Consider the following 22,199-nt stretch of genomic DNA (forward strand, 5'->3'; position numbering starts at 1 on the left):
CCCACGTACCGCAAAAAAAAAAAAAGTCACCTTGTCTATGAGGCCTTCCATGGTCACCTGCTTGGCCTCTCTGTGCCTGAGTTGACCCATCTAGCAAATGAGGATGGCGGTGGCAGTAACCCACCTCCTGGGCTGTCCGGACGGTTAAATGAGTGAACACCTGTAAAGCCCTTGGAGGTTGCCTGCCTCCTGTTTCTGGCTGTTTCTTTCTTTCCTTCTTTCGTTTTTTTCTTTCGGCAGCGCTCTGTGGCACGCGGCCAGCCAGGGGTTGAAGCCATGCTCCTCCATCCCCCAGCCGTGGAAGCACGGAGTCTTAACCAGCGGACCACCAGGGAGGTCCCCTCTGGCTGTTTCTGTTGAGAGTTAATTTGTTACACCTTTAGAGGGAAAGCCTGGAAGCTTCACTGAATCATCTCCCTCAATTTATAAAACATCGTTATTAAAAAAAAAAAAAAAAAGGATCATCACTGATTTTTCAGGCCAACCATGGTTTCCCGACTTACGTAATTTAACTAAACAGTGTTTTTGAAGCTTGAACTCAACTCAGGCTTCAAAGGTCTTCCCCGGAGAAGGTGAGCTGGCACGGGCCCCTGGTGCTGGAGAGCTCGCAACCCTTCCTCCTTGGGGGTCAGGAGTCTGGGGCTGAGAGTCCTGCCAGGGCCGGAGCAGGCTTGAGGCCCTCTCTTGGGCCCCCTGGCTTCCCAGTGAGGCCTTACACTGATGGGCTGCTTTCCTCTTTATAAAGGGGAAACTCCTATCTTGGATTTTATTTTTTTTCATGAAAGACAGGGCTTTGGCCTGTTAGTTTCCATGCTGTTTAGTAAGTGTTTGATGAACGGACAGGTGCAGGTTTTAATGCATTACTCTTGTGAGCAAATTCTCATTCATTCATCCGACAGATATTTCCAGTGCATCCACCACATGCCAGGCACCGCTCTAGACCTTGGGGATACGGTCATGACCAAAATACCCATAAATCCCTGTCCTCATGGAGTTGACGTTCTGCTGGGGAGAAGACAGCTAATCAGTACAGCATATGTCATATGGCAGGCATGCTCCAGAAAGAAACAGAGGAAGGGGGCGGGGAGAGTTAGGAGGGATGCAGTTTGAGGAAGATGACCAGGGAAGGAGGTGAGGGATGGAGCCAGGGGCGTGTCTGGGAAATTCTGGGGAAATCCTGGGTGACATGCCCAGCCCAGGTTCTAGCGAAAAAAAAAAAACCATGGACTCAGTGCATGGTGTTTGCTCCATGGCTTTTTCTGTAAAGTGCATTCATTAAGTTCTGGGGTTTGAGCCTTACTGTTGGTGCTAAGGTGACTTTTTCAAAATGAAGTAACAGTGATAGAAAGTGGGAGTTGTCCTTCTCCTCGTTCTCTTCCTCCTTTTAATGTTACCAGTCCCTGAGGTGCAGCCAGACTGGGGGACCCCTGCCTGAATCCCACATTCCCATCTCAGTTCTGTCGCGTGGATGGGAGGAACAACCACATCCTTCAGCCCCAGAGAAACAGGTGCAGGGAAATAGTCGCAGAGAGAGACCCTGCTGTCAGCCCAGGTCTGCTCCGGCCAAGGAGAAGAAAGAGGTGAGGTCCTGAGCCAGATTAGGCAGGCTCCCAAGCCAGGCTTCTCTGACAGTCTCTCTCTCAGGCTAGAGCCTAGTTCAGCATCCTCCCCCGCTGGACTGATGTACCCACCAGAAACCCGAGAGTCCTGCTAGACTCTTCCCTCTCCTGCCCCCAGCACCCTGTCAGTTTCACCTCCACAGACCTCTCCAGTCCATCCACTTCCACATGTGGCTGGATTGTCCGAGCCACTGTCATCTCTTATTTCGGTGACCAACAGCTGCCCAGCTGTCTCCCCACTTCTGCTCTTGCCATTTTTCCAGTTTTCTACACCGAGATACAGAACGACCTTGTACAAACTTAAGTTGGATCCACTCACCTCTTTACCTTTCCTTGTTGTTCTTTGGATCAAGACCCAGCTCCCCGGCATGGCCTGCTGGGCCCTGTGCAGTTGAATTCGTGTCCTATTGCTGCTGTAACTAGTTACCATAAACTCAGTGGCTCACAGCAACACAGATTTATTCTCTTATAGTTCTGGAGGTCAGAAGTCTGAAATGAGTCTACTGGGCTAAGATCAAGGTGTCAGCAGAGCTGCATGGCTTCCAGAGGCTCAAGAAGAGAATCCGTTTCCTGGCCTTCTCCAGCTTCTGGAGGCCACCTGCGTCCCTTGGCTTGTGGCCCCTTCTTATGTCTTCGATCAGCAGTCTAGCGTTTGCTCTCTTGGACCCTGACGCTCTCTCACCTCCCTCTTCCACTTGTAAGGACCCTTGTGATTACTTTGGGCCCACCTGGATAATCCAGGATAATCTCCCTCTCTCAATTCCTAAACTTAAATCACTTTTGCAAAGTCCCTTTTGCCATGTAGGCGACAGTCACAGGTTCCAGGGATTAGGATATGGGCATCCTGAGGATCTGTTATTGTGCCTGTCACCCCGGTTCAGCCCCTGCCAGCTTCGCTGACAGCACACTGTGTTCCCCTGGCCACACCAGCCTCCTGGGACTCCTCAAACCTCAGGGCTTTTGCACATGCTCCTCCCACACCCCCAGCACATTTCCTCACACTTCACCTACTTGATGCCAGTTCCTCTTTCAGGTTCAGCTCAAGTGCCACTGCCTCAGGGAAGCCTTCCCTGATAGCCTCCAACATCAGACTGGGTCAGGCCCCGATCGTGCTGTCTCACAGCTCCTGGACCCCCGTTCAGGAATTGTCAGGTGGTACAGAGGGGGCTTGAGTGCTTGGGGCGCAGAGCACTGCTGACTGGCCCTGTGGCTTTGGGACAGGTGCTTCTACTCGGAGCGTCAGTTTCCTCGTCTGCCCACAGGGACAGCGACAGCTCCTCTTTCACGGGGCTGTTGCCAGGATTGATGAGTTAGGACGTGATTGCTTAGAACAGGGCTCCTGCAGTGGCCAATGCTGTCATCCCTGTTTGCTACCAAGAGGATTGTGGGGGGAACAGTGGCCCCCCTGGGCTATGAAGTTCCTCATCCATGGAACCTGTGACTGTTACCTTCTTTGGAGATAGAGTCTTTGCAGATGTGATTGAGTTAAGGATTTTGGTTTTTTTTTGGCCGCACCGTGTGGGTTGTGGGATCTTAGTTCCCCAACCAGGGACCAAACCCAGGGCCCTGGCAGTGGAAGCGTGGAGTCCTAACCACTGGACCGCCAGGGGAGTCCCGACTGAGTTAAGGATCTTGAGATGGGGAGGTTCTCCTCGATTCCCCAGGTGGGCCCTAAATGCCATCTCAAGAGTCCTTATAAGAGAGGAGTCGAATTTCGTCTCACACACACACACACACACACATACACACAGAGAAGGCTGCATGGAGATGGAGCACAGAGCTGAGGGTGAAGTGATGCCACCCCAAGCCAAGGAATGCTGGCAGCCCCTCCAAGTTGAAGAAGCCGAGGAATAGATTCTCCCCTCGAGCCTCCCGAGGGACCGCAGCCCTGCTGACACCTTGATTTCACAGCAAAACCTATTTTGGCCTTCTGGCCTCCAGAACTGTGAGACGGTAAGCCAGCAAGTTCGTGGTCATTCGTCACGGCAGCCTCGGGAAACTAACAGAAGCAGTAGTTGGTTGTTCCTGCCATGCCCCGCTGTGCTAGACCGGGAGCTCCCGGGCCAGCAGACCTGTCTGCCTCGCACACGGCGGTGCCTAGGAGTCCAGCGCAGGGCCCGTGTTCAGTGAAGACTCGCCGTGGGAGGAAAGCAACAGACGAGGTTTGCTTGCCCTTGACCTTAGCCTGTTTGGCAGAGAGAGGTTTTCAACGCTAGTGTTTCTCAGACTCGATCTTAACCATGTGTCGGTCAGGAAAACCATGTGGCAGGCTGGCAGTTTAAAAAAAAAGAACAGAAAATGTCAGGGTATGGTGTATAACGGAAGGGTTAGCATCGATCACCGAACCTTACATTGCCTTGGTATTTACGTTAATGTATAAATGTGTGTCGTGCATTTATAATACACTTGGGGATGTTGTAACATGTACCTCTCGCAGTGGGTTATGGTAAAGAAAAATTTGAGAGACACTCTTTCAGTCCCGAGGAACAGCCACAGAGTAGGACGAGCATGGCAGACGTCCCTGGCGCTCAGCGAATGTCTGAGTGAGAAGGTGACCTCCACCCGTCTGTGAATTCTAACCCTCTCTGTCCCTGGAGCTGTGGGACCCTGGACAAGGCCCTGCCCCTTTCCAGGTCCCTGTGGTCCCCGTCCAGCCTGCGCGAGGCTTGGTGTCTCGGCCACCGCCCCCTCCCGACCCCCGCCTTCTCGCCCGCTTCCCCCTGACCCTGCCACCTCCCCTCCTGGCTGAGCAGATACGGGTGAAGTCCGACGGGACGGGTGTGGTCACGGATGGCGTGAAGCACTCCATGAACCCCTTCTGCGAGATCGCCGTGGAGGAGGCCGTACGGCTCAAGGAGAAGAAGCTGGTGAAGGAAGTCATTGCCGTCAGCTGCGGGCCTACCCAGTGCCAGGTGCTCGGGGGCCTGGGGAGGGGCTGGGACCCCAAGTCCCGGGTCTAAGGGAGGAGGGCCTGGGGCCTGGACTCCTGGGTCTGAGGGAGGAGGGCTGGAGACTGGGCTCCTGGGTCCCCCTAGGGCTAGAAGCCAAGTCAAGCCCCTTCTCCGCTCCGCAGGAGACCATCCGCACCGCTCTGGCCATGGGCGCAGACCGAGGCATCCACGTGGAGGTGCCGGCTGCCGAGGTGGATCGCCTGGGTCCCCTGCAGGTGGCCCGGGTCCTGGCCAAGCTGGCAGAGAAGGAGAAGGTGGACCTGGTGCTGCTGGGCAAGCAGGTGGGTGACAGAATCGTGAAGCCAAACAGCAAGCTCATTAGGTTAGGTAACAAGCTTCAGGCGCAGCTGGATCCAGTCCCACGTGCTCCACACCCCCTCCTCTGTCTTGGCGTCACTCTGTGTATCTCCAGGCTCACATCCCACCAGCCTAACAGACCCAAGAGAAAATAAGCATCTCTTTCCCAAGGGCTCCAGCAGAGCTTCTAGAGCTGGTACTTCATTGGTCCAGCTGGAGTCACGTGCCCATCCCTGAGCCAATCGCTGGGGTCAGGGATAAAACGTTCTCACTGGCCCAGGCGCCATTCATCTAGTTCCCTAGTGTGACTGGCGTAGGGTTTGGCTAGAGGGAGGCCTCTGGCTTATTTAGACAGCGGGCAAAGATTTGGCATCTGGGATGCCAGGTGCCCTCATGTACTCCTGGACGAGTGACTGCCTATCTCGGGGCCCAAGTGAGGGCATGGGATCATTCTAGACCAGGAGTCAGCAAACTGGTCCATGGCCACCACTGATTTTATAAATAAAGTTTTATTGAAATGCTACTGCGTTTGTTTACATAGACACTTACTGTCTGTGTCTGCTCGTGCACTGTAGCAGCAGAGCTGAGTGATTGTGACAGAGACCTTATGATATTTACTACCTGGCCCATTAGAGAAAACATCTGCCAGCCTGCATTCTAGAGAAAGGCCCAGATGGTACGTGAGACGCTCCATCAGTGTACAGTCTTCTCTCTTTCCCCACTCAGGCCATCGATGATGATTGTAACCAGACAGGGCAGATGACAGCCGGATTTCTGGACTGGCCACAGGTGAGGCCGGAGTGGGGAGCATCTGCTGAAGGCCAGGCCTGGGGGCTCAGAACACAGCCACGCCTGTCCTTGCCCTTCTGGAGGGAGGCAGGTGTAAAGCAGGATGGCTACTCCAGTGGGCAGGAAGGAGGGGCACACAGCCAGGACACCAGGCCACGTCTGGGCCTTCACATGCCGCTTCCCCAGCCTGCTGCTCCTCAACCACACCACTCATCCCTGCCTCAGGGCCTTTGCACTGACTGTTCCCTCAGTCTGGAACAGGGTTCTCTCAGATCTCCTCAGGGCTTTTCACTCCCCACCAGGTCTCTCCTCAGATATCACCTCTTCAGAGAGGCCTGCCTTGCCCACTGTCTAGGAAAGCACTCACGCCCCCTCCCCAACCCCACATTTCCCATTCCAGTCCAATAGAAATGCAAGCGACATGGGTCATTTAAAGCTTTTCACAGCTACATTAAAAAAGTAAAAAAGGCCAAATTCATTTTAATCCTATATTATTTCACATAACAGATCGATAATATTATTTCAACATGTCATCAATAGAAAAAGTATTGAGCGGGGAATTCCCTGGCGGTCCAGTGGTTAAGACTCTGCTTTCACTACCAAGGGCCCAGGTTCAATCCTGGTTGGGGAACTAAGATCCCACAAGCCGTGTGGTGTGGCCGAGAAAGAAAAAATGAAAAAAAAATATTGAGTTATTTTACATTCTTTTGGCTTTTGGTACGAGGTCGTCGAAAACCAGTGTTATATTTTATATTTACAGCACATCTCAATCCACATGCTCAACTTCCATAAGAAATACTTAGATTCCTAATACTCGTTGCTGAAAAAGCAGATTCACGAATCCAACTTGTTCCAAACAGACTTAAACGTTTTCCGATAACTGCATCAAGTATCCTTTTTTTTTAACAGCTGTATTGAGATAAAACTGACCTGTACAATAAACTGCACACGTGTAATGTGTACAGTTAGGTAAGCTCTGACACGTGTTACACACCCATGAAACCATCACCACAATCATGATAATGGAGCTTGCTTATTGGTTTTAAAATGTAAATTAATGAAATAAAATGAAAAATTCCATCCCTCCCTCGATGGAACTAACCACATTTCACATGCTCAGAAGCCACATGTGGCCAGTGGCCACTGTGTATTTACTTGATTACCGGTGGTCTTCATTGCAGGATAAATGCCCCCCAAAGCCGGGTCCTTGTCGGTTGTGTTCACGGTGCATCCCCAGAGCCGGGCTCATGGGACATTCCAACTAAGACCTGAAAGATTTGTCCAGTGAATAAGTGAACGGAGAGAACAGGTTGGTTAGACAGAGAGGGTGTAGGTCACGTCAGGAAATGGTGGTTCAGGACCGAAGGGCAGAGGAGCCTTGGGCCAGAGAGTGGGTGCTGAGGGGGCCCCAGTGGATGTTTCGAGGATCAAGGTACACAGAAGGCTCTGTTGTTGGCTCAGCAGAGGGACCTCAAAGGGAGCTCTTGGGGACAGAAAGGTGGGCACGTGAGTCCATGACATGGAGCCTGGAACCAGGCTGGACACATTTTTGAGCCTCTCTCTGCCTCAGTTTTCCTCATCTATAAAATGGGGATAATAGCACTTCCCTCAAAGAGTTCCTGTGAGGATCTGATGACTTAATACAGTCGCTTAGAACAGTGCCCCAAACTCCATACATGTTCATTATCATTAAGGAAGGGTGATCCAACGGGCAGGTTCAGGACATTAGCACCTACACCCTGAGTCCCAGGAAAGACCCTCCCCTGGATTTTTGAGTTCCCTTCTTGTGGCTTCCTCCTGTTTTTAAGCTTGATGTCTGTAGGTCACCTTGCGGGACTCCCACTTCTGTTCTCATTCATTGGCCCATCCGTGTGCCGTGCACTCAGCAGGGGCCTGCTCCGTGCCTGCACTGGGTTCGCCTCCCCTGTGCTCCCCCAACGCTGTCCCTCCCCAGGGCACATTTGCCTCCCAGGTGGCGCTGGAAGGGGACAAGGTGAAGGTGGAGCGGGAGGTCGATGGGGGCCTGGAGACCCTGCGCCTGAAGCTGCCTGCCGTGGTGACCGCTGACCTGCGGCTCAACGAGCCCCGCTACGCCACGTTACCCAACATCATGGTGAGTGCTTGGCAGGTGGGCCACTGGGGGCCTGGGGACGGGTGAGTGCAGCAGGCCCAGTGCCTCCCTGGTGGTCAGGTGGGAGGAGAGAGGACCCAAGAGACGTCTCCTCCAAAGGAAGGGGTCACCCGGTCACTAACGGAGCGGGTTCACTGAATCATTTCTGCCAATAGTGAGAGTTTGAGGTTGCGGGGCAGTGGCTGTTTTGGCGAACAGGGAGGGTTTGCTGGTTACCTCAGCCAATAGGAAGGCTTCACTGGACTCTAGGAAGGGTTCCCCTGTCATTCCAACCAATGGGAAAAGTTCACTGTGTGCTCTTAGCCAAATAAGGAGGATTCATTAAGTCATCTTGGTTTTGTCAGGGAAGGTTCCCCCGGTAATCATTACCAACAGGAAGGCAGCATTTAGGCCATCATGGCTAACAGGAAGAGTTCACTGTTCATCATGGCTCTAGAATGGGTTCATTGGGTCATCTCAGCCAATGGGAAGAGTTCAATGTATCATCTCAGCCAATAGGGTGAGTGCAGTGTGTCATCTCAGCCAATAGCGTTTAATGTGTCATCTCAGCCAATAGGGTGAGTTCAGTGTGTCATCTCAGCCAAAATGGAGAGTTCGGTGTGTCATCTCAACTGACAGGGGGCGTTCAGTATGTCATTCCATCCAACAAGGAGGGTTCATTGAGTCGTCTCAGCCAGTAGGTGAGTTCAAGTGAGTCATCTCAGCCAGTAGGAAGGTTTCCGTGTGTCCTCCTAGGCAATAGGGAGGGTTCAGTGAGTCATCATCTCAGCCAACAGGGAGAGTACAATTGGTCATCTTGGCCAAAAGTCTATTGAGTTATTATTGCGAGAAGAATGACTTTGCCAGTCCGTTCCAGCCAGCGAAGGACTTCCCACGGCGGTTGACTAAAGGTGGTCTCCCGCGATAGGAGGGCTCCCCAGGGCATCCCAGGCAGCAGGAATTGTCCACACCAGGTGTGGCCCTGTAAGAGGTCACGTGTGCCCTGGCCAGTGGGCAGGTCCAGAAGGGTTCAGCCAATGGGAGTGGTTCTGCAGACGTGGCACCCATGGAAGGGGGCTGCAGGAGTGTGGGCAGGAGCTTGGGCAGCCCTGTGAACCGTGAGCCTCCCATGTGCAGAAAGCCAAGAAGAAGAAGATCGAAGTGATCAAGGCTGGGGACCTGGGCGTGGACCTGACCTCCAAGCTCTCCGTGATTAGCGTGGAAGACCCACCCCAGCGCACAGCCGGTGTCAAGGTGGAGACCACAGAGGACCTGGTGGCCAAGCTGAAGGAGATTGGGCGCATTTGAGCCCTTTCCCTGAAACCCGGCAATAAAACCATGACTCTTGTGGCGTCTGTCTTTGTTAACTCATTCCCCAGAAACCCATTCTTTGATTCATTCAACAAACATTTACTTAAGTCTCCTGTGTGCCAGGTCCTGTGCTGGTTGACGCTGGGGAGCCAGGGGAGTCACATCCGGCCCCTGCCTGTGAGGAGCTTCCATGGTGAAGGGGGCACAGACAATGGTGCCAGGCCCTTGTTGAGGCTTGGGACGCAAGAGGGAATGAGGCCAGGAGGTCTGGTCCTGGTTGGGGAGACAGACAAGCAACAGACAGTCAAAACCTAGTGTGAGGATGAAGAGCGGGGGCCTGGAGCTAGACATAGTGATTTTAGACCCTCACCCTCACACTTAGCAGCTGTGAGATCTTGAGTGAGTTACTTCCTGTCTCTGATCTTCAGTTTCCTCATGTGGACGATCGAAATAGTAAGAGCTGGGTGTAGTGGTTGGGGGCCTGGGGTCTAGAGCCCAAGGCCCTGGGTTCAGCTCCCAGCCTGGCCAGTCGCTGGCTCTGAGAGGACCTTTGGCAGGTTCCTATTCTCTGAGCTTGGCTTTCTTCCTCCATCAGGTGGAGTTAGTAATAATACCCATTTTCTGGTTGTCTGTCACGGCATGACAGACCTCTCCACAACTTGGTGGCTTAAACCAAAAATCATTTTGCTTGTAAATCTGAAATTTGGGCAGGGCTTGGCGAGGACAGCTTGCCTCTGCTCCATGTAGCATCAGCCTGGGTGGCTCAAATGGCGTGTCCAAGATGCCTCAGTCATGTGCCTGGCAAGCTGGCTGGGGATGTTGACTTGAGCTGGCTGTTGGCCAGGGACCATGATTCCTCTCCACTGGGATGATTGAGCTTCCTCACATCATGGCAGCTGCGTCCCAGCGGGAGTATTCTATAATGTGGGAAGTGGAGTATGCCAGTCTCTCAAGGCCTAGATGCAGAAACTAGCACAGGGCCACTTGTGCTGTACTCTCTTGGTCTGACAGTCACAGAGCCTACCTAGATCCAAGGGAGGGGGAGATAGACCCTATTTCTTAGTAGGAGGAGGGTTGAATTTGTAACCTTTTTTTTTTTTTTTTTTTAAGCGGAGCCTGTGCTCAGCGGCCATGGCTCACGGGCCCAGCCACTCCGTGGCATGTGGGATCTTCCCGGACCGGGGCACGAACCCGTGTCCCCTGCATTGGCAGGCGGACTCTCAACCACTGTGCCACCAGGGAAACCCTGTAACCATTTTAAAGCTACAAAACCTACCCCATGGGTTTTTTTGTTTTTTTTAAAAAATATCTATTTATTTGTTTGGCTGCGCAGGTCTTAGTTGTGGCTCACGGGATCTAGTTCCCTGACCAGGGATCGAACCTGGGCCCCCTGCACTGGGGGCGCGGAGTCAACCACTGGACCACCAGGGAAGTCCTCCCATGGGGTTTTGAAGGGTAATTAATGTAGCATCTTCACAACCATATCCGACATGCAGAAAATGCTTACTCTGTATTTTAACCATTATTAGCATGGGGTGGTAGGGAAAGCTTTCAGGAGGAGTGAGCAGCCTGACCATTGTGGACCAAGCTCTTCCCTCTGGCTGTGCAACCTCCAGCAGGTCCCATGATGTCTCTGAGCCTAGTATTCTTGTTTGTAAACACCCAGCTCAGAGCATTCGGAAGTGTTCAGCCCGGGAAGGGGAAGAATTTCGCGCAGTTCCTGGACCACAGCAAATGGGTAATTATTATTTTGGTTCTTGATAAGGTGAGACTTGAAGGACAAGTTGTGGTTAAGCCAGGTTGGAGGGGGTGGGGGAGTGAGCCAGAGCTTTCAGGCAAAGGAAACTGTCCCGGCCAAGGCTGGGAGGGGAGAGAGGGCCTAAGAATGGCAGGGTGTTCAAAGAGGAAGTGCTGGAGGGGGAAAGGAGTGGGTGGGTCTAGGCCATGCAGGGCCTGGAAGTTCTGATGAGGAACTTGGTTGTCTTCCAAGGCCAGTGCTGGGGAGCCACAGGAGGGCTGTGAGGGAGGGGGCCACTCGGGGGGTAGAAAGACTCAAGGACCATCTGGGGGGCCACGGACTGGAGGGAGGAGGCTAGGCAAGCGGACGGAGGAAGTCAAGGCCTGTGCTGGGGTCTGGCTGGTAGAAAGAAAGGGATGGAGCAGAGAAATTCAGGGGGCAGGAGGGGTGGGATCCAGAGACTGACAGCCGTGAGGGGAAGGAACAAGGGAGGAAGGCTCCCAGCATCCCTCTAGATGGCGGAGCCACACTGGAGATGGAGAATGCAGGAGGGTGGGGTTAGAGGGAAGACTCTACGTTTAGTGGGACATGGGGCATGTTAAGACCTGGGGGTTTGGGGGTTGAGGAGACACAGTTCTGGCTCTCAGGAGAGAGAACTGGGTGGAAGATAACCCTTTGAGACTCGGCCCTGAGGGCAACAGGGGACCATGGAGAGCAGAGGGGGAGCAGGGTCAGACATGGGTATTTGAAGATGTAGGCAGGACAGAGTGGACCAGACGCCAGGAGGCTGGGGGCGGGGTGCTCTCTCAAAGGGCGCCTGACCCTCCTCCAGGAAGTCTTCCTGACTCCACCTCCCCACCCCCTTCCACAAATTTGTTACTAGGTTTCCAGCTGGGACTCCAGTCTCACCGTCTGCCCCCAGGGTGTGGGGAGTGCAGGGGTTACGCTGGGCCTCCCCTCAGTCGGGACTAGCTGATGAGGACAAGTGGGGTGGGGTGGGTGTCTCAGCCATATTATCTGGGTGGGGGATCCTGGCACCTCCCAGTGGATCTGGCTCCCCTCCCCGCCCAGGAAGCTACCCGTCCTGTTGGACTCGTCTAGCCCGGGAGGAATGGGTGCAGGCCCTGGGTCTTGCCCCGGTTCCTCGCGGGTGCAGCTGGTACCATGGGCGCCTCACGGGCTCTGCTGCTCTTCCTGCTGCTGGGTAAGCCCCCCACCCAGCCCCTTGCCCACCATTTCCCTTTTCTGCAGCCCAACAACTCCCTCCCTTCTTTTTCCTCTGCAGCCTCGGGAGTAAGGGTCCTCGCCTTCAAAGCCTCTTCAGGAATTCAGAGAACCAATCTCTCCTCGGACTCAGAAAGATCTTCCCAGGGCCCGGGTTTGAAAGTTCCCTCCATCAAACCCCCCAGCTGGAAATTTCCAGATCAGTCTCCAGGTTCAAAAGCTGATATCCCTCATTCTGAACGGTCTCCTGAGGTGCTGAATTTGAAGGACGTGCCCGGGTCCTTCCGGTCCACTGTTTCTGCTGAGGGCAAAAAGCTGAAGCTGGACCCCTTCTCTGGAAAACCTGGTTCCAAAGTAGTTCCTCATGCCTCGGGTTCTCGAGTTCCTGCCCCAAACCCGGAGCCTTCCTCCTCTGTTAAGACCCCAGCTTCCAACAGGCAAGTCCCCAATACGAACATCTCTGTGGAGACCCCAGTTGCAAAATTCTCCCCTGAGGATGCGGATCCCAAAGTTGCCTCAAGCTTATCCCCGCAAGTGGGGGGCCCTCTTGTGGTGCTGGTGGGGACCACAATCCAGCTGCCTCTGCTTCCAGTGCCTGGCCTTGGTCCCCCTTCCCCTCTGGTGGTTTGGCGCCAAGGTTCCAAGGTGCTGGCAGCTGGGGCCCTGGGGCCAGGGTCCCCTCTCATCAGCCTGGACCCCACGTACAAAGGCCGCCTACGATTTAACCAGACCCAAGCGAGTCTGGAACTCTCCTCTGCCCAGCTAGAGGATGCTGGGGTCTACACAGCTGAGGTCATCCGGGCCGGGATCTCCCGGCAGATGTGGGAGTTCATTGTGCGTGTATATGGTAAGTGGGCCCTGAGGTCCAGAGTGCTGGCTGCAGGGGCTGCTGTGGGCAAATTACTGCTCTTCTGAGGATGTGTTTCCTGCCCCAGAGGAAGGGGTTCCTAGACAGGGGAGAGAGGACTTCTGGGCTGGAGGGAGGGAGAAGAGGAGCTGGGGGTCAAGACAGGTGCTTGAGGGAAATTGGACCTGGGGACCAAAACTCCTGGGAGCCCGGACTCCCAAGTCCCAGAGAGGGGAGAGCTGGGGACTCAGACTCATGGGTCTGTGAGAAGAAGAGGACTCTTGGGGCTAAGAGGAGGGCTAAGAGGGGGCCTCGGCTGGGGCGAAGTCCTGGGTGTAAGAGGTGGAGGGAGCTGGGGCTCCCTGGTCCTAAGGGACGAGGGGGCTGAGAACCGAGTCCTGAGTCCGTTCCCCCTCTCCCAGAGCCCGTGTCCAAGGTGTCGGTGAAGCCTGAGGCCCCGGAGACCGAGGAGGGGGCGGCGGAGCTCCGGCTGCGCTGTGTGGGGTGGAGGCCGGGTCGCGGGGAGCTGAGCTGGACCCGGGACGGACGCGTCCTGGAGGCAGGGGACCCTGCGGGAGTGAAGCCACCCCGGATCCGCGTAGAGGGCGACCAGCTGCTCATCGCGCGCCCTACGCGCAGCGACCACGCCCGGTACACCTGCCGCGTCCACAGCCCCTTCGGCCACGCGGAGGCCGCGACCAACGTCAGTGTTTTCTGTGAGTGCGGCGGTGCCTCCGGTCGGGGACAGGGATCTGAGGGCTCAGGCTCCTGGAGTCCCTGGGGAGGAGAGGGCTGGAGGTCCAGTCTCCGGAAATCCTGGAGGAGTCCCAGTTGACCCCGACTCTCGCGGTTCCGACCCCCCTCCTCCGCCTAGACGGCCCGGATCTGCCGGTCATCACTGTCTCCTCCGACCGCGACGCCGACCCCGCCCTCTTTGTCACCGTGGGCAGCAACGTGACCCTGCGCTGCACCGCCGCCTCGCGGCCACCGGCCGACATCACATGGAGCCTGGCCGACCCGGCCGAGGCCGCGGTGCCCGCAGGCCCGCGCCTCCTTCTGCCCTCGGTCCGGACCGGCCACGGCGGCGCCTACGCCTGTCTCGCTGCGAACCCGCGCACCGGCCACCGCCGCCGCTCGCTGCTCAGACTCCTTGTGGCGGGTGAGAGCGGCGGGGTGGATGGAGGGGCGGGGCCAGCCAGGAAAGGCGGAGATGCCCGGGAGAAGGGGCGGAACCAGCAAGGGGCTGGGAATACCCGGGGGGGGATGGGCGGGGGGAAAGAGCATGGTGGGGCGTGACCGGCAGGGAGGGGCGGAGATCCCAGTAGAAGGAACGGGGGGGGATGCACAAGAGAAGGGGAGGAGCAAGGATGACCAGGAGAGGGGGCAGGGCCAGCACCGAGAGGGCGGAGCCTCCTGGGGATGAAGGAGTAGTCAAGGAAAGGGACTAAGTTGCTTGGGCCAGCAAGTGGGATCAGCAAGAGAAAGAAGTTACCTGGGAAAGGGGGCAGGGTCACGAGAGAAAGGGGTGGAATCATTCTAGAAAGGGGCAGAGTCGTCTTAGAAAGGGGGCAGGGCCCACTAGGAATGGCAGGGACGTCCAGAAAAGGGGAGGGTTCAGTAGGAAGAGGCGACTCGTGGAGTAATCAAAGAGGGGGGCCAGGGCTTCCCTGGTGGCGCAGTGGTTGAGAGTCCGCCTGCCGATGCAGGGGACACGGGTTCGTGCCCCGGTCCGGGAAGATCCCACATGCCGCGGAGCGGCTGGGCCCGTGAGCCATGGCCGCTGAGCCTGTGCTCCGCAACGGGAGAGGCCACAACAGTGAGAGGCCCGCGTACCGCAAAAAAAAAAAAAAAAAAAAGAGGGGGGCCAAAGTAACCTGGTAGAAGGGGTGGAGCTAGAGAAAAGGTCGGGGTTACGTTTGGAAGGACAGGGATCAGTGTGGGAGGATGAAGTTTCCTTCGGAAAGGGGGGCAGTCAGTGGGGCTGCGACTGCCCACTTAGCCCAGGAGTTGCCGGGGAAAGGGAGCGGGGTCTGCAAGAGAACGGGGCAGGGTCAGTGCCTACAGGGCGGGGCCAGGTGAAGAAGGAGTGCAGTGAACGCGCGAGAGGCGGGGCTCGAGGGGAGCTGGGAGAGAGCTGACTGACCCCTTGAGCTCTCCCTCCCCTCTACAGATCTGCCCCCCGGGTCCCCACAGTGCTCAGTCGAAGGGGGTCCTGGGGATCGCGTCCTCCTCTTCCGCTGCTCGTGGCCCGGCGGGGTCCCTGCCGCCTCCCTGCAGTTCCAGGGTCTCCCCAAAGGCGTCCAGGCGGAACCGGTGTCCTCGGTGCTCCTGGAGGCTGTCCCCGCCCACCCCCGGCTCAGCGGCGTCCCCGTCACCTGCCTTGCTCGCCACCTGATGACCACGCGCACCTGCACTGTCACCCCGGGTGAGAGCTTCTTTCCTGTTTCCCGAGGAGGAGGGGCTATTTCTTTGCTCCATTAGAACTTGAGAAAAGGGGACTTCCCAACTACAGGAAGAGAGATTTTCTCTATCTTTAACCCTACTGAAGGTCGGAGGTTTTCCTATACCTAAAGCAGGGGCGGGGCCAAAATTTCTTTCCTGGACGGAGAGGGCTGACACTTTCCCACGTGTTCAGAGCAATACATGGTTGAGAATAATATGAGTTTCCCAGGCCAGGACCTGGCCTGTCTCACGTACTTCCTAAGTCCTTGTTAAGGAAATCAGATGAATGAATGAGGGAGGGAGTGAAAGGGCAATCTTCCTCTTTTGGCTAAGGTGCCCTATTAGATTCATCAAAGGGCACAGGACCTGTTCTCTTTCTTGATTGGGTTTGTTCCACCCACAGAGGCCCCTCGAGAGGTGCTGCTGCATCCGGTGATCGAGGAGACACAGTCAGGGAAGGTGGAGGTGGCGCTGCAGGCCTCTGGCTGTGGCCCCCCTTCTCGAGCATCTTGGTCCCGGGAAGGGCGGCCCCTGGCCTCCAGAGGCCGCGGGCACCTGCTGCTCAGCCAGGATGGGCAGAGGCTCCTGATCGGCAACTTCAGCCTGAACTGGGACTTGGGAAATTACTCCGTGATGTGCAGTGGGGCGCTGGGTGCTGGGACCGACAGGATCACCCTCACTGGTGAGCCCCATCCTTTCCCGGAACCCAGGTCCTCCAGCCCTCTCTTCTCTCAAACCCAGGAGACTGGGATTCCAGCCTGTTCCTCCCTCAGACCAAGGAGCCCAGGCCCTCAGTTCCCTCCTCCCTCAGACACAGAAATCTTGGTCCCTGGCCTCCGCCGACCCCAGACCCTAGAACTCCCACCCCCAGATCCCTGACCCGTCAGGGAATCCTGGACCCCAGTCACTTTTTCCATGAAACCCTCAGACCCAAGAGTTTGGGCCCCCAGTCCCTTCCTTTCTTAGACCCAGGAGTTGGGGTCTCCAGACACTCTGCGCCTGGGACCTAGGAGTCCAGGCCCGTGGCCCCCTTTCCTCTCCCTGCTAGGACCCATGAATCCAACCCCCACCTTGATTCCACCCCCGCCCCCTCCCCAGGACCTTCTATCTCCTCATGGAGGCTGCAGAGAACCCGGGATGCAGCAGTGCTGACTTGGGATGTGGAGCGAGGGGCCCTGATTAGCAGTTTCCAGATCCAGGCCCAGGAGAGCCCTGACCTGAGCAGAGCCACCATGTCCAAGGACTGGACCTCCCTGCTCACCCTTGGACCTCGGGATCGCTCAGCTGTGGTGCCCCTCCTTCCTCAGAAGCCCCAGGTCTGGGTCTTTCGTATCCTGCCCACTCTGGGGCTCCAGCCAGGGACCCCATCCGACAGCCAGGTCTACCGTGCCGGTGAGTTGGAGCCGCTGGGCTTCGTCCTGGGCTGAGAAGCCCTTGTCGTGGGCTCCCTCCTGTCAGTCTGTTTTGTTGGATCTTCCTTCTTTCTCTGTGTTAGTTTCCTGGGGTTGCTGTAATAAGGTACCATGAAGTGTGTGGCTGGAAACAACAGAAGTGTATCTCTCCTAACTCTGGAGGCCAGGAGTCTGAAATCAGGGCGTCTGCAGGGCCGTGCTCTCTCCGAGACTCTGCGTAGCCTTCTTGCTTGCCTCCTTCTAGCTTCTGATAGTGACGGTCAATCCTTGGCACCACTCCAGTCTCTGCCCTCAGCTTCCCACAGCCTCCTCCTCCCTGTGTGTGCCTCTGTCTTCTTTTTTTAAAATATAAATTTATTTATTTATTTGTTTTTATTTTTGGCTGTATTGGACCTTCATTGCGGTGCACGGGGCTTCTCATTGCGGTGGCTTCTCTTGTTGTGGAGCACGGGCTCTAGGCGCGTGGGCTTCGGTAGTTGTGGCGCGCAGGCTTAGCTGCTCCGCGGCATGTGGGACCTTCCTGGCCCAGGGCTTGAACCCGTGTCCCCTGCATTGGCAGGTGGATTCTTAACCACTGCGCCACCAGGGAAGCCCCGCCTCTGTCTTCTTGTAAGGACACAAGTCTTATCAGATTAGGGCCCACCCTCATGATCTCATCTCGACTTGATTGGTTGAATTGTGTCTCCCCCCAGAGACACTGTAGTCCCCTTTTATCCTCGGTTTTGATTTCTGAGGTTTCAGTTACCAGGGGTCAACCGTGGTCTGAAAATATTACATGGAAAATTTCAGAAATCATAAGTTTTAAATTGCGTGCCTGAGCAGCATGATGGACTCTCACGCTGGCCCCCTCCATCCCACCTGGGATGTGAATCACACCTTTGTCCGGAGTATTCTGCCTGTTTGAAACTGTCTCAGTTATCAGCTCAACTGTCATGCTATGTCAGTGCTTTCGTTCAGGTAACCCTTATTTTAGTAATGGCCCCAAGGCGCAAGAGTAGTGATGCTGGAAAAAGCATAGAATACGTAGGGTTTTGTACTATCCGTGGTTTCAGGCATCCACTGAGGGTCTTGGAATGTATCCCCTGAAGATAAGGGCAGGGGGAACTACTGTATACTGACGTCCTGACCCTCAGTACCCGTGAACATGACCTTCTTTGGAAAAGAAGTCTCTGCATATTATCTGGATTACATCTGCAAAGACTCTATTTCCAAAGAAGGTCACATTCACAGGTACTGAGGGTTAGGATATCACTGTATCTTTTTTGGGGAGACACAATTCAACCAGCAACACTCCCCAACTTCTAAGTATTGGATGTGTCAGCCCTCAGCCCTCTTCTCCACCTATATTTCTCCCCAGTGTGGCCTGTCCACTCTCATCACCTTATATATCATTAATACTCAGATGACTCTCAAATGTCTGATCTCCAGCCCAGACCTCTGAACTCCAGACTTGACATCTTCACTTTGGATGTCCAGCTGGCATTTCAGACTTTACATGTCCAAAATAGATCTCTTGAGGTTTTTTTCTCCCAAACTACACCCTCCCCCCCCACCCCCCACCAACTCTCCAGTCTTCCCATCCTGGGACAGGGCACCACCCAAGTGCTGACATCACCTCCAACATCCCAAATACCAGCAGGGTCCCATCGCTTCCTTCTGAAATGCTTTCCCAATCCGTCCACTTCTTTCCATTACACTCTGGTCAGACACCACCATCCTCTCTTGCCTGGACTGCAGCAGCCATTTACCTGCTCTCTCTATGCCCCCTCTTGCCCTCTTACAATCCATTCTCCAGGTAGAAGCCGAAGTTATGCAAATCTGATCACGTTGTTGCCGCCTTGCTGAAAAGCCTTTCGTGCCTAGGCTCTGGCCCCTGTAAATCCCTCTAACTTCATCCTTTACCTCTTCCACCTTCATTCTGTGTCATCCACCCACAGTTTTCATTGAACGCAGAAAACTCTTTCCTACCTCTGAGTCTTTGCATGTTCCGTTCCCCCTGCTTGGAACACCCTTCCCCCTGTTTAGCATGCCCGGCTCCTTACTCCCCAGGTCTCTGCTCAGATGTTCCTCAAGGACCTTCCTTCACCCACTTTTCTAAATGTCACCTCCCCTTCCATATTTTCTATCATAGCGCATTGATTTTTTCTTCTGAGCACAATCTGAAATTATGTTATTATATTTGCACATTCGTTTCTGATTTCCTCCTAAAATGAACCCTCGCGATAGCAGGTATCTTCGTTTGCTCACCAACGGAGCTTCACCACCTGGCAGAATGCCAGGCACACCACATTCACTAAGGAAATGTTAAATGAATTGAGAGTGCTGGGGTCCCAGATTCCTGGGTTCTGACGGGGGGCTGAGGCAGGGGGCTCAGGAAACAGGTCCAGATTTGGCCCCCGCTCTCCTTATCCTCCTTCTCTTGGTCTCTTCCAGGCCCCATCCTGGGCCCCGGGGCCATCGCTGGCATCGTCCTGGGCTCCCTACTGGGCCTGGGACTCCTGGCAGCACTTCTCATCCTGGGCATCTGCTATCTGTGCCGCTTTCAAGGTGAGTGAGTGACCGAGTCGTAGGTTCCCTACAAAGAGTCCCATTGGTTCAGCATCTGAACCAATCAGCAGCAGTTACCTCATCCAACCTGCCTGCCTACCTCCATATCAGCCAATCAGCGTAAGGCTCCACCTCTCAGCCCAGTTTCACTTGCCGTTGACTGCGTGGGGGTGTCAGAGCAGCCAATCAACTGCTTCTATTTCTCTTCCTCCTCCCTTTCCCAGGAAAGACTCCTAACAGAAAGAAGCGTACGCCCAGGTTGACCCCTGTATTCACCGTACCGGAAAATAAGATGCAGAGCGTGACCCCAGAGCAGACCCCACAGCCTCTGCCCCTCGAAGTTCCTCTGGAGGACCCTAGCCCAACCAGGGCCCACCCAGTGAGTGTGGGTGCCCCAGTGTCCTGGAATGGGGGTGGAACTTTTTGTGTTTTAGTCAGAGGAGATGGTTTGAATTCTCTTCCTCCAGCTTTTCTTATTGGTTTACAAAATTGGTAGATTTTCCCTGTCTTTTTTTTTTTTAATATATAAAAGTTGGACAGGACTTCCCATCCAATTTTTATATATATTAAAAGAAGTGCGAAATTCCAATTCCCCCCCCGCCAAATGAAGGAAAACGCCTTCATTCTTTTCCATAAAAATTGGCAAAACTTCCATTTTCTCTCCGAAGTGGGATAGAACGTCTTCTTCCCCATAAAATTTGGGTTGTTGCATGTCTTATCTCTCCCAAGGGTGGCTAGACACTTTTTCCTCCTTGCAAACGGAGGGAACTCAGCTAATTTTGGAATGGTGCGAGCTAGCTCTAGAAAAGGGTGAGTTATGTCACATCCAGGGCAACCCCTGAAGTTGTCCCCCTTCCCTCCCTTCTCTTCCAGGCCTCTGGTCCGAGGACAGTCAGCTTTCCACGTGGGGACCCCAAGATTGCTCGGACAGCCACGCACGTGTGACCAGGGCTAGTGGCCTGCTCTGCGCAGGACTTTTGGGGCGGGACTTCCTGTTTCACTCCAGCAGCAGTAGGGGACCTCCTGTCCTGTTGTGACTGAAGGTTGGACCCGTAAGGTGGGACTTCCTGTCTCCCTCTCTCAGCGCAGAAGACTCGCCTTGTATTTGTGCAGCTAAGGAGATGGGACTTCTGGGCTAGGAGAGACTCCTGCTGACCTAACAGTGTGGCCTGCACAACCTCCAAGCACTCAAGGACCTGTGGCCGACTGGGAGGGCTTGCTGTGCTGCCCCGAGCTGGAGAGGGCGGCCTGCCTCCATTCTCTAGAAAGGTCTTCCTATGTCAACGTTTGCCTGCTTCAGGCCACACTCCATCCAGCTCCCGGGGTCTTCATCTTGGATCAGATCGCGTTCCTCTTCTCTTTAAGCCCTTCTATGGCTGCCCGTTGCCCTTCAGATATTGTCCAAACTCCTCATCATGACCTTCAAAGTCTTGTGGTTTGGCCTCTGTCAGCCTCTCTGACCTTCCCTTCCAGAAGTTTCACCCCTGCTTCTCTCCACCATACTTAAGTTTGCCTCCAGGCCTTTGCTCCCAGAGTGTACTGTGCCTAGAGCAACATTCTTTGCTCTATGTCATTCATTTTTTTTGCGGTACGCGGGCCTCTCAGTGTTGTGGCCTCTTCCGTTGCGGAGCACAGGCTCACACACAGGCTCAGTGGCCATGGCTCACGGGCCCAGCCGCTCTGCCGCATGTGGGATCCTCCCGGACCGGGGCACGAACCCGCGTCCCCTGCATCGGCAGGCGGACTCTCAACCACTGCGCCACCAGGGAAGCCCTATGTCATTCATTTTTCAAGTGTAAAGGTAACCGTTACCATCTTAGAGGACCCTTCCCTAACCCATGACCCTAACGTGCCTCAGTCACGGGTTTAGGTCCCAGAGGCCCTGAACCACCTGCTCCTCGTAGTTAAACACATAACTATTTGTTTAGCCTCCGACGCCCTCTTAACCGGGAGCGCCACGAAGGTGGAGACCGTGTCGTTATCCTCAGCGCTTAACACAGAGTTTGGTGCACAGCAGGCCATCCATATTTGTTGACTGATCAAGTATTTGGGGCCAGTGAAGGACCGGGCTTGCTGCTGCCATCCCCAGCAGGATGGCCTCCTTTTCCACCTGGGTTTCTCATTGGAAATTTAAGGAGTGCATCAGTGAAGATTCTTTCGGCTGTAAGTAACAAAATAAATGATGGCAAGGGATGGAGGTAGGTGGTTTCAGGCTGACTCAGCAACTTAGTGACCCCATCAAGTACCTGGGTACTTTGTGTCCTTCTGCTCTGCCACCCTCAGTGGGTCAGCATATTGCCTCACGTAGCAAAATGGCTGCCGCAGCTCATATCTTCACGCAACTGTATCTGACGACAAAAGGAAGGGAGCAGCGTTCCTCTCCTCTCATGAGTGGGGGAAAAAATTTCCTGGAAGCCTAACAGTAAACTTCCCTTATGTCTCATTGAGCAAAAACTGGCCACATCACTGCAAGGGAGGCTGGGCAACCAAATATCTCAGCCTGTATCGTGGGAGGTGGGCAAAGAGGAAAGTGGCAACAACTAAAGTATAGGCAACCAGCGTCTGTCTCAAGGAAGGAAAGGATTCTGGTTAAAGATTGGGGTGGAAGAGGCCTTTAGGAAATACAGTCCTTGGATCTTTTTAAAAAGGTGGTGGCTGGGGTCCTGGATACCTGGACTCTCTACATCTGTATCAGCTAGAATTTTCATTTCCTTTTTAATCACCAGAAACAGAAAACCTAACATGAGTTGGCTTAAACATACATGGGATGTTATTGCTTATGTAAGTGAATGTGGGCATCAGGTTAAGTTTTGATCCACTTGCTCCAGTGATGTCATATGGACCCAGTTTCTCTAGACCTTCCACTCTGCATTCCATAGTGTTTCTATCATTCTCAGGCTCCACGTGTTGTC

General features: G+C 54.7%; 2 protein-coding genes across 7 annotated transcripts in view; both read left to right on the forward strand.

The window, feature by feature from the left end:
* ETFB (electron transfer flavoprotein subunit beta) overlaps positions 1-9,114 on the forward strand; it is an 11,962-nt gene extending 2,848 nt beyond the window's left edge. The window contains exons 2-8 of one of the 4 annotated variants that reach the window (XR_009537317.1): positions 4,373-4,531; positions 4,693-4,851; positions 5,594-5,656; positions 7,611-7,769; positions 8,368-8,467; positions 8,557-8,677; positions 8,904-9,114. Coding sequence is in view for 3 of the 4 variants with exons in the window: in XM_060132685.1 (XP_059988668.1) it covers positions 4,373-4,531; positions 4,693-4,851; positions 5,594-5,656; positions 7,611-7,769; positions 8,557-8,677; positions 8,904-8,983 (741 nt within the window). In the remaining variant the exon portion in view is untranslated. The remainder of the gene's footprint in view (positions 1-4,372; positions 4,532-4,692; positions 4,852-5,593; positions 5,657-7,610; positions 7,770-8,367; positions 8,468-8,556; positions 8,678-8,903) is intronic. The other 3 variants (XM_060132686.1, XM_060132685.1, XM_060132687.1) reach the window with 3 other exon arrangements.
* Positions 9,115-10,796: 1,682 nt separating this feature from the next.
* VSIG10L (V-set and immunoglobulin domain containing 10 like) lies at positions 10,797-21,300 on the forward strand. 3 transcript variants are annotated; one of them, XM_060131740.1, is made up of 10 exons: positions 10,797-10,815; positions 12,101-12,886; positions 13,309-13,602; positions 13,761-14,045; positions 15,057-15,311; positions 15,732-16,010; positions 16,427-16,720; positions 19,174-19,287; positions 19,512-19,666; positions 20,161-21,300. In XM_060131740.1, exons 1-10 carry the CDS (start codon positions 10,812-10,814, stop codon positions 20,230-20,232), a joined length of 2,538 nt encoding a protein of 845 aa, XP_059987723.1. In that variant the 5' UTR covers positions 10,797-10,811; the 3' UTR covers positions 20,233-21,300. The 3 variants fall into 3 exon arrangements, with proteins under 3 accessions (XP_059987723.1, XP_059987721.1, XP_059987722.1); XM_060131739.1 differs by lacking the exon at positions 10,797-10,815 and adding an exon at positions 11,824-12,019; XM_060131738.1 differs by lacking the exon at positions 10,797-10,815 and having other exon boundaries at positions 11,821-12,886.
* Positions 21,301-22,199: the final 899 nt, after the last annotated feature.

This window comes from Lagenorhynchus albirostris, chromosome 19 (assembly GCF_949774975.1).
Source record: "Lagenorhynchus albirostris chromosome 19, mLagAlb1.1, whole genome shotgun sequence".
NCBI lineage: Eukaryota > Metazoa > Chordata > Mammalia > Artiodactyla > Delphinidae > Lagenorhynchus > Lagenorhynchus albirostris.

Excerpts from the sequence above, each read along its gene's own strand:
- VSIG10L (XM_060131738.1), top strand. The coding sequence starts at position 11,980 with ATGGGCGCCTCACGGGCTCTGCTGCTCTTCCTGCTGCTGGGTAAGCCC. Across the intron at positions 12,887-13,308 it reads GTTCATTGTGCGTGTATATG|AGCCCGTGTCCAAGGTGTCG; the intron begins GTAAGTGGGCCC and ends CCCCTCTCCCAG. Across the intron at positions 19,288-19,511 it reads CTATCTGTGCCGCTTTCAAG|GAAAGACTCCTAACAGAAAG; the intron begins GTGAGTGAGTGA and ends TCCCTTTCCCAG.